General features: G+C 31.6%; 1 protein-coding gene across 5 annotated transcripts; it reads left to right on the top strand.

Annotated features, from left to right (window-relative positions):
- Positions 1–8345: 8345 nt before the first annotated feature.
- Positions 8346–11319, top strand: LOC107886089 (axial regulator YABBY 1). Of its 5 annotated transcripts, none has more exons than XM_016809914.2 (8): positions 8346–8893; positions 9076–9231; positions 9328–9445; positions 10232–10280; positions 10393–10468; positions 10670–10744; positions 10839–10910; positions 11039–11319. In XM_016809914.2, exons 1-7 carry the CDS (start codon positions 8801–8803, stop codon positions 10905–10907), a joined length of 636 nt encoding a protein of 211 aa, XP_016665403.2. In that variant the 5' UTR covers positions 8346–8800; the 3' UTR covers positions 10908–10910; positions 11039–11319. The 5 variants fall into 5 exon arrangements, 4 of the variants coding, with proteins under 4 accessions (XP_016665403.2, XP_040963330.1, XP_016665404.2 ...); XR_001680638.2 differs by having other exon boundaries at positions 8492–8893; positions 10670–10740; XM_016809915.2 differs by having other exon boundaries at positions 8492–8893; positions 10670–10732.
- Positions 11320–11524: the final 205 nt, after the last annotated feature.

Genomic DNA, 11524 nt, shown 5'->3' on the forward strand with positions numbered 1-11524 from the left:
ACAACAAATGTTGTACCCCGATTTACTTGGGCAATTTGCCATCAATTCCTCCTTTACACTGAACGACTGTACTCATTCCCGCGTTCCGTTCGTTTCGAACATTCAAACCAATGTCATAACTTTAACAATAATTTTATTTTCAACAAATGATATGAATAAATACATAATACCATTCATCAATTTAGCATATAACATTAAAGTTTAACCATACGAACTTACCTATGTTAAATTGTGAAATTTGTAGCAGTTCAGGGACTATTCTACTAATTTCCCTTTGTCGCGATTATCTACGAAATCTTGATATGAAAAACTAGCTTTAAGAGCTCTCCTATGGTGTTTTTGGCTGAAGATTCTTGAAGAAATGTTTAGAAATTCAATTTGGTCTTTCTTTTAATTTTTACCTTAATTTTCCAAATGACCATTTTGCCCCTAAATCACCTAATTTCAAGATTTTTCTTTGCTTATGCCACCCAAGCCTTCTAATAGGTGTCTAATTGCCTTTTTGATCCTTCTTTATTTACCACTTCAGCTACTTAATCATTATTTCTTTAATTAGCAAGTTTTGCACCTTTTTCAATTTAGTTCTTTTTATTTAATTAACTATCAAAACGTTAAAATTTTCTAACGAAACTTTAATACTAACTTAATGACACTCCGTAAATATTTATTAAAATATTTACGGCTCGGTTTATGGAATCAAGGTCTCGATACCTCATTTTCGAAACCAATTAACTTAATACTTTATTCTAAAACACAAATCACTATTTCAAAAGTCTTCCTAAAATCACATTTAACTCGTAAATACTAATTTATAAAATTTTTGAACCCACTCGTCGAATTTAGTGGTCTCGAACCACTGTTTCTAACACAACTAAAATTTAGGCTGTTATAGGTAATAGACGACTACTTGCCCATGAATTCCCTGCTTGGCTTTCCGATGCCGATTGGAAGCTCTTGCAAAAAACAAGTGCACCATTAAACACTGACATCGTGGTGGCTCAAGACGGTTTCGGCTACTTCAAGATCATATCCGAGGTGGTGGCCATGGTTAGTGGTGGCAAAAGAACTATCATACACATAAAAGCTGGAGTTGACAATGAAATTGTTGATATTCAAAGATCAGCTAAAAATATTATGTTAATCGGATATGGAATTGGTGCCACAATTATGATTGTTACTGGTAATAAGAATGCTGAAACTACGACAACTTTTTTGGTGGCTTGTAAACATGTTTAACTATGTTTAAAAATTTTAAAAAGCATAAATAAATTTACTCAATGTTTTGGTTCTTTATTTATGTTTGTTTATATTTTAAAATCATTTTTATAATATGTTAGTTGTTACCTAAAAATTTAATTTTTAAAGTAATTTTCTTCTTTTTTAAAACATTTAGAATTAGAATTAAATTGAATTTTTTTTGCAAATGTTCAAGGTTAAATTTATTAATTTTTTTTAGGATTTAGAACTAAATAAAAATTTTGTAAATATTGAGGGTTAAATTTGCTGAATTTTTAGATTTAGAATCAAATTGATAAGACGTGTAAACATTGGAAGGCTAAAATTATTATTAGGCCAATAAAAAAGACCCATGTCAGCTTTACCTTAAATATTTAATGGTGGTGAGTGATTAAAATTATAAAATTTGAAACAGATGGTGATGAAACTGAAAATTTTTTAAGTTGGATGACTAAAATAGAATCTATCCAAAAATTAAGTGACCATCAAAATAATTTACCCAAAACAAATGAGTAAGTCGGTTGATACAAGACTTAAGAATTTAAGAAGAGTTTTTTTTTTGGAAAGTGGGGAGCCGTATGATCAAAATGTTTCGGAAGTATGGTAAAAAAGAGGAGAAGCTTAGCTTCTTAGAGAAGGAGATGAGATTTCCATGAAGTCCCTCAAAGATGGGATTTTCCGTGAAAAAAAGAATGGGAAAAAGTGGTAGAGAGTCCCCTATTATTATCTTTAAAAGTTTTGAAAGAACATTCGGTTAGGGGTGAGCAAAACTCAATTCGACTCGAAAAAAAATTCGAATTTCGAGTTAAACAAATCGAATTATTCGAGTTAATCGAGTTATTCGAATCAACTCGATTTTTTTTCTTCGAATTTCGAGTTCGAATCGAGTTGAGTTTTCGAATTCGAAATACTCGAATAATTTGAATAATTCGAATATCAAATTATAATATTTTACATTTTTACCCCAAACTTCCAAACCTTTTTACTTTTCCCTCAAGACTTTTACTCCTTCCCACTTTCCCCCAAAACTTTTACTCCTCTCCCCTCCCAACCCCCCAATCTACCCAAAATCTATTTCCCACCAAAATTTTACTCTCCCATTTATTTTTTCTCAAAATTTTACTCTCAAAAACCTTTAAAACCTTTTATTTTTCCCCAAAATTTTTACTCCCTCCCACTTTTTCCCTAAAACTTTTATTCCCTTCCCATCCCACCTCCAATCTATCCCAAACCCTCCCCCTCCAATTTTTTTTTAATATTTTCCTTCCAAAATTTTACTGTTCCTATTTACTTTCCCTCAAACTTTTATTTTCCAAAACTTTTAATTTTCCCCTAAACTTTTACTTCTCACCCTTTACTCTGAAATAAAAAATCAAAATTATCCAAAAAAAATCACTAAACATAAATAGTAATAATTTTATTTATATCTACTATTTATATTATTAAATTAAATTTCACATTTTATATTATTTATATTATTGAATTGTTAGTCATATTGAATATTTATATTAAAATTGAATTATTAATTATGCCATAAAATATTCGTGTTAAAATTTTATATTGGTATCAATTTCACATTTTATTTTTAAAATAACTTTTATTAAAAAATCATATTTTTACATTTAATATATTTTTTAATTCTAAAATACATAGTGACAAGAATCTGAAGATAATTGAAACAACTAAGCTAGCAAAGAAGCTAACCAGTATATAAAAAATTAATAAATAAATTATGAAGTGATGAAAGTTAATAAGAAATTTGATTAAGGTGGATAAATTTTATTACGATGGGTGACAATGGTTATAAAGACCCAAAATTATTATTAAAAATTTAACTCGAACAAATATATTCGATTCGATTCGAATTTCATCTCACTCGACTCGATTCGAGAAAACTTCAAATAAAGTTAGATGATAAAATGAGATTCGAAAACTCGATTAACTCGAAAATTTTCGATTCAATTCGATTCAATTCGATCGAATGCTCACCCCTACATTCGGTAATAGGACACGCATAATGATATCGTATTATTTGTAAGCTGATGATAAGGTAAGATTGATGTGATTGGGTCCCTTCCCCCAAAGTTAGCAACAGCCAACAGTGGGATTACATTGGGGTTACTTAAACCAGATTTTTTGATACGTAGGACAATGTAAAAGAGTAAAGTAAGAGCTCGAGGCTGGTGCCGGAGCAGATGAAGAGCGCTAATTGTTAGCAGTTCTGTGTGTTGCGTCAGACCCTGGGTCTACACTGCCCTCTACAAATATATATTTATTCAGGGGAATGGAGATCGTTCAAGCTCCCAGGCCTAGGGTTTGATCTATACCATCCTCTCACTACTCTTTCTACATGAGTTGGTCCTTAAACACCAATCCACGTATTTAAGGGTTTGAAAGCTACATGAATAATAATAAAAATGGTATAAAACATAATAAAAGATCAAATAGAAATATTAATCTTTCGACTTAAAGGTTTGAAAGACATATGAATAATAACAAAAATTGTATAAAAAATAATAAAGAATCAAATAGAAACACTAGCTAGCCTTTCTATTTAAGGGTTTAAAAGGTACACGAAGAATAGAAACAATGGTATAAAAAATAATAAAGGACTAAATAGCATTATATAATTATTAAATTTATCCATAAATTTTTATTTAGTATGTAATTTGATATATGAATTTTAATTTATTGTAATTATACACACAAAATTCGAATTGCAGTTCATATGTATACATGAAGCGTATTGTCCTCCTATTTATGGGTAGTTCCAGGCATTGTGTCAAAAAGAACAGATATGATCAAAACCTATAATGAGATTGTTAAAGAAATGAATAAATAAATTTATGTTCATATTAGATTAATATGATTGTTTGCGTTTGCAATATATGAAAGTATAAATGGTGCTAATTTTGATAATTTTATCAGTAATTTGTGAATATTGAACCTAATCAAAATTTCATGAATAAAATTACACAAAATCAAAATTAATATATAATTTTGATATTTATCCAAATAGCATATCTTCAAAAGTTAACAAAAATATACTATTAAACCTAAATTTACACACTAGCTATAGAACTAACTAAACAAGAACAACAAGAGGGATTTGTTAATTTTTAACTTGGAGATGGTAGAGAGAGATAGAGAGCCTGGAAAGCAGAGATTGTGAAAATAGTAAGACTCCCAACTCCACACTGTCTAAACAAGCATAGCATCAGTCAGCTCAGATTTATTTATATATATTCTTTGCTGTTGTACTCATTGTGTGTAGCCTTTTACAATGGAAGATCAGTGTATTTGTGTTACTTTTCCAGCAAAGGAAAGTGGTTTAATTAGTCACAAGGCATGCGCCTCACAGTTTTCCTTTGCTAGCCGCTAAACTTTCATCCAACAAAAGAAAAAATAAAAACCTTTTGGGGTTCAAAAGAATCGATTTTTTTTTTATAAAATCAGGCATCATTGTTGGTTTTACGGTTTGAGTCTAGTTTTGTTTAGGTTGTGATTGTATTCAGGTAAAATTCTCCTAACAATAATAACTACAGTGATAAGATAAGACAGGATATTACACTTTTAAGAGAGAGCACACATTTGAACCTTACACCTTAGAGGCAGTTTTGATGGAAAGAAGAGTCAACAGAAAATACTCAAAGAAAGAAAAAGAAAAATTTATATGTATTTTAATGACATCAATGCAGGAGTTTATAAGAGAATAAAAAAACACAGTGAAACATTTTATAAGTGAAATTAGAAGACTAAGAATAATCCAGAATAAATAAAAAAGATTAACTAATAAATTGCGAGATAATGATAACCTTTTAATTTCAAAGGAAAGTTGTTGTTAATATTTTAATTATTAAGAGTGCATGTATTCAATCGTATTTAAACACATCTTTTACATCAAAAAAAGAAAAAGTACGTACCAAAGCTATGAACCTAAAAACGAAATTCTATTAGTTGCACTTTTTACCATGGCCTCAGGCGAATAGCCTTTCGTCTCTCTTTTCAAAATTGACTTTTGAGCAAAAAGATCATCACTCATTTAAGTGTGCGAGTCAGATTTTCAGGCTCACTTCCCTTTCAGCATGCTAATGTATATGTGTATGGTCCTCTTCGAGAATTTCAATTCTCAGTTGTTACATTCAATTTTGATTATATTAAATCGAATTAAAATTTTAAGATATTATTTGAAAAACACTGTAGACCTCACTAAATTATGTGTAATTGGAGCATTCAATTACACTTTCTAATTCTTAAAGGGAGGGTGAGAATTAGAATAATTACACGGGTAATTAAACCAAATCCGATTACCTTGTAATTTTTTTTCAAATACTCATACATGATTTAACTTTAAAAAAGTATTTTTTATACAATTTTAAGTGATAAAATTATATTATAAGCATGAACATGTATGAGTGTTTAGAATGATTACGGAAAAAAATAATTATATTATATATACTAAAAAATTATATTATAAAAAATAAATTATGTGTATTTTATAAAATTATAACAAAAATTATATTAATTAAATCCTAAAAATTTTCTGAAGAATGTGTTATAAAAGTGTTATAATATACTTAATTAAAAAATATATGGCCAAAAAGTATGGACATAACTTATTTACATATCCATGTTATATATTATAAAAATAATATACTTATATTCATAAAGAAAAATTTGTTATAGTTTTTTCCGTAACTTATTTATAAAAAAATAAATTTCTAAAGCTATGAAAAAATTATATTATTTATAAAAAATGTTATAAAAGTTATTAGACACTTTATAATTTTTTATAGAGGTTATATGTTATAAATTTTATATTATTTTAACCAATTTTACATGTTATAAAAAGGATTACAACCTAATAGAAGTCTTTTTCCAAATTAAGTTTATATAAGTTTTTACAATCAAATATATATATTGTTTACACTGTAAACCCAAATATTGATTTGTAGATGCTAGTTATGCACATATAAAAGATTTTCTTGCACTATATCTATGATACCATTTGAGAGAATGAAGCTAGACACAAACAATAAAGATGGCTCACAAACTCTTTAATTTGAAACATTCAAAGCTTCCAAATGTGGTTGAGAAAATATTTTTTGTTCTAAAAAGCAATTTCCATATCAAGAACATCACCTCAATATAGCATGAAAAAAACAAGAATAGATTTTACTAACATGTTGCATATTTCATAACTTCATTCGTAAGTAACATTGGAATGATCCATATTTTAAAGAGTACATGAAAAAAAATATTGATAATCTTAATGATACTTATTTAGATTCAGATGATAAAGAACTCGGTCAACAACCAATTGATGTTTATAATAAAAAGTATATGTTAAATGTTAAAGAGGGAATAACCCAACAAATATAAAATGCTTGAGCAATTAGGTGAAATTGCATATGATGTTTATTTTTCTTTTTCTTTTTACTAGTATCATATTGTTGACTACTTGCTTGGACTAACGTATTACATATGATGATTTGATTTTAATTTTTGTTACTTGTTTAGAAATGAATTGCATAATTGTGTAATTACAATTTTTACTACTAAATATGAGATCAAAAATTATGATGTGATTCCACTCTATCAACCAAATACGTTTAAAAAATTACAATTTTTTGTAATTACAAGATAATATAATTACTACCCTAAAAATTATACTTTGAACCCGCTACTACCTTAAATAGAAATATTCTTTTAAAAGTATTTATTCATCTACTAAATTTGAAATTGAAAATTTATTTAATCAGGCTGCTCCTTTCCACTTAACAAAGATGGGTAATTTGAGTATCTCCTTTAATGGCCAAGAAACTTCACAATTTCTTTTCTTGGTTTCAATTGTACAGGTAGCATTCAATGTGTTGAATATGTATGAGTTAACAAAGCCCCCCCCCCCAACATTCGCTTAACTCAATGAATTTAAATCTTCCTTAATTGTTGTATCCCGATGTGAAGGGTACAAAGAAAGAGAAAATAACTCCATGAGAATGAAATATGGAAAAAAGAATATTCAAAAGAGAATTGGATGGTGAAATTATATATATATATGTACTTTCGCTTGCATTCAATAAAATAGTGAATTAAACTAAAACATTTTTAAAAATAAATAATTGAACAATGCTATGAAATAAGCAAAGTAAGGATGTGTAGATTAAACCCTAGAGATGTTTTGGGGAGAAAAGAAGTATGAAAGGGATTCTAACCAAATAAACAAAGATGAGAAATATAGGAAAGGACAAAGGTTGAAACAGGGGGAGCAAAGTCTGTGACCACTGCCAAATGGGTTTCAACTGACATAAATACGCTTCTGTCTGCATGTAAAACGAGAGAGATTGAGTGGTCATTTCAGCAAAAGTAACCTTTCAGCTCTAAATATTAAAAAAATACACATAACGTTAAATTCTGGTAATTTTTTTAACTCTTTTTTATACTTGATATTATAAAAAGCATGTGGCGTTCGATGATTGTGCCATGATGAACTGATGATACATGTTATGGATGGTGATGGTGATGGTGATGGTGATGGTGATGGGGGGGGATACGAATAAGAGATCCCTTAGGAGGCGGAACCAGGCAGCTGTAGGCGAGTGCCTTGTTACTTATTACCCGGGAGGTACGGAGGAGGGTTAGGGTTTTGGGGAGCCGATTCGGAATTTGAGGCAATAAAAAATATAAATTTTAAAACAGGGTTTTATAAGCAAAAAAGAAGCAAAACCACTATGCCTACACAGCCTCTTAAATGCTGCGATGGATGACGTTGCTTATGCAGTAAGAGATGATTTCTTCGGCGTTTTCACCACTGAAAGCAGCAACTGTGAATATGTGAATCACTTCTACCAATTAAACCAGTTCCCATAAGCTCATTGATTTGTTTCTACTAGTTTTAGAGGTTTGTATTCAGAATTTGTGATTATTTCATTTAATAAAGATATTTTTAAAATTCAAACTCTGGGTTCTACAACGTCTCTTTCAATTGGAACTGATTGTTGAAAATGTGAGTAAACCCAAAGTTGAGGGGTTGTAAAGCTGTTCAAAACTTTAATCATATATATAATATATTGAAGCAGAATCATTTATTATGGAGCTAAAAAGGAAGAGGGCAATGTCACCCCATGCACACGTCCCTTTCTTGCTCCTCTCCCCCACATATGCCGCCTTAGCCCTCTCACTCACACTGCCTTGGGAATGCCAACCACACATATCATAGATTTATGATATGCTTGATGTATGTATGGATGTATACATGATGATACTATGCATGTCTGACTGCACAATACATGTCACGAAAGCCTTTGTGTTTTTGCCGTCTTTATATCTAATAAACCAAGAAAATCATCCATCTTCTCTCTCTATTTCTATCTATCTATCCATCTTTCTTTCTTTTTCTTTTTCCTGTTTCTCTCTCACTCTTTTCTCTCACAACTCATAATCAAAAGAAAAGCAGATCCAAGGTGGTGGTTAAGCTGTCACTCTATCAATCAATCAATCCCACCGAGGAGATAGCAATCATCAATCAATTTTAAAAGAGAAAGGAAAGGGGGAATCAAAGAAGATGTCATCCTCTTCTACCTTGTCTTTGGACCACCTCCCTCCCTCCGAGCAGCTCTGTTACGTTCATTGCAACATCTGCGACACTGTCCTTGCGGTATTCTTACCAATTTCTTTGCCTTATCTTCCCTTTCACTTTTCATGGTTTTAGCCTTTTGCTTTTACCAATTTCGTCTCACTCACCCACTTAGGGTTAATATATTTTCCTCCTAATTAGGTCTTTATTTTATGTGTGTCTCCTTTACTATAAGGATGATGTTTTTCATTATTATATAATAGGTTAGTGTTCCTTGCACAAGTTTATTCAAGACTGTGACGGTTCGATGTGGCCACTGCACCAATCTTTTGCCAGTGAACATGCGTGGGTTGCTTATGCCCTCTGCTAATCAGTTTCATTTGCCTCACAATTTTTTCACTCCTTCCCATAATCTTCTGGTATGATGTTTTAAGCAATTAGAGGACTGTATTGGGTTCTTATTGCTGCTGACAAATTTGACGCCTTTATTATTATTATTAATATTATTATTCCAGGAAGAGATCTCAAATCCTTCTCCCAACATTTTGCTGAATCAAGGCAACACCAGTGACATCACCTTACCCACTCGTGGAGTAGCTGATGAGCTTCCAAGGCCTCCTGTTATCAACAGACGTGAGTTTGTAGCACCCTTATTTTTTCTATATTGTTGTGTTTGAAACTGTTTTTGTCAAACCCACTGTGCATTTTTTTTTCTAAGATTCTAAATTCTTGCACATCATATGTCTGCTTAACATACAGTGTGTTTTTACTGTCATAAAGAAGAAAAAAAAAACATGGAGAGGCAGAAAATGATGATAGCACTTGCAAAAGAAGGCGATGAAAATCAGGCCATTTCCGATTTATTTCTACTGTTTGTTGCAACCCTGGAGCTCATGTCATTTCGCAAGGTGTTAGACAACAAAGCAAAAGAAACCCTTCTTTTTATCACCATATGTTAAGAAAAGAAACCCTTTCATTGCCTGCCATTTCAGCCTTCTGTTTCAATATCAGACCTCCCTGATTTAGACAAGAAAAAAAAAATATCATTTCACTATAATTTGACAGTCCAAAAAGAAAAAAAGGTTTCTTTAATAGTTGCCAACCTGCCCACATTCCCTTATATCACCATGACCCAGAAAACCAAAATCATGACATCATAGCCTGGCACTGCTAAATTTCTTTTTCACCTTGAAAACCTTGTTCCCTTGTTATAATTGGTAACAAAAGGTAGCCCCAAGTTTTGAAGTTACGAAAACGTCACTTGACAATTTGGGCACCCTTTCTTTCATCCCCCGGAAATGTAGATAGGCGTAGCATAGAAATTGAATCTTATTAAAAACAAAAATTGACAGTCCAGAAAAAAATTTCCAGTAAAAGTCAGGATATGATTTTTGATATTTGTGTTTGTCCATGTTTTAGCTCCGGAGAAACGACAGAGAGTCCCCTCAGCGTACAACCGATTCATCAAGTAAGCAATCATTTACTAAGGCAGTTTCATTTTTATTGTCAAATGTATTTTTCCATGAACACATGCATGTGCATATCTTTTCTGCTGAATGGGAAATGAATCCGTGGTGAAGGGACGAGATCCAACGCATCAAGGCAGGAAACCCTGATATAACTCACAGAGAAGCCTTCAGTGCAGCTGCAAAGAATGTAAGATCCAAGACCCCAGACTAATATGATTTTTTGCTTTCTTTACCAAATTAAGATAGGGTTTTGTTATTAGACAGAGAAAAACAACAGTTAGGGTTTCATTTAATTTCTCATCCTTTTTCTTTTGGAGGTTCTCTATTCTCCTACACAGTCTTTTGATGGGATCCTTTGTCTGATCCTTTTTTGTTTTGGTGTTGACAGTGGGCTCACTTCCCACATATTCACTTCGGCCTAATGCCTGATCAGCCTGCCAAGAGGACTAACGTGCGCCAGCAAGTCACTTTTCCACCTCTTTCTTCTCACTCTCACCACCAAAACAATTATATAACGACCTAATTTACTAATCGAAGTTCTATACATTTCCCTTTAGGAAGGCGAGGACGTTCTCATGAAAGATGGGTTTTTTGCTTCAGCTAACGTCGGCGTCACTCCGTACTAATCAGTGAGCTAAGCCATGGGGGCTTCCATTCATTGTCTTTTTCTCCATGTTTCCACCATTAAGTCTCTCTCTCTTACTCCTTTTCTTCTTCTTCTTCTTCTTCTTCTTCTTCTTCTTCTTCTTTCTCTCAGTGCAGCAATTAGGCAAAGCTTGTGATTAGCAGTTGATGGAGAGCTAAGAACTGAGAAAAACTCGCTGCTCAAGTTTGGCTACTCTGTTGTTGTTATTAATTATTATAACCCATTGGCTACTGCTGAACCGGTTTTTATATTTTCATGGTTGGATATCAAGCTAGTAATATTTAAGAATGCATGTAATTTTAGTCTTAGATAATATCCTGTGTCTACCTTCTCCTTGGATTTGAAAAACTAAAACTTGCTCCTTTAATCAACTACTATTAGTTTAAGCTCTATTATCTCTTTCATAATTTTGATTTATCATTTCACCGCTCTCCATAGATTTGGGTGCAGTTACACCTGACAAACGGGTGGGTTCGTATGGGGTTTACTTTGGGTCTCGATTTTTTTCGGGCTCAAATATGTTATGAGCTTGAATTTTCTTGGGCTTGAGTTCTTTGGGACTCGAATTAAGTCGGGCGAATTTTTACATATTTACAT

The sequence above is a fragment of the Gossypium hirsutum genome, chromosome D12 (genome assembly GCF_007990345.1).
Source record: "Gossypium hirsutum isolate 1008001.06 chromosome D12, Gossypium_hirsutum_v2.1, whole genome shotgun sequence".
NCBI classification, from domain to species: domain Eukaryota; kingdom Viridiplantae; phylum Streptophyta; class Magnoliopsida; order Malvales; family Malvaceae; genus Gossypium; species Gossypium hirsutum.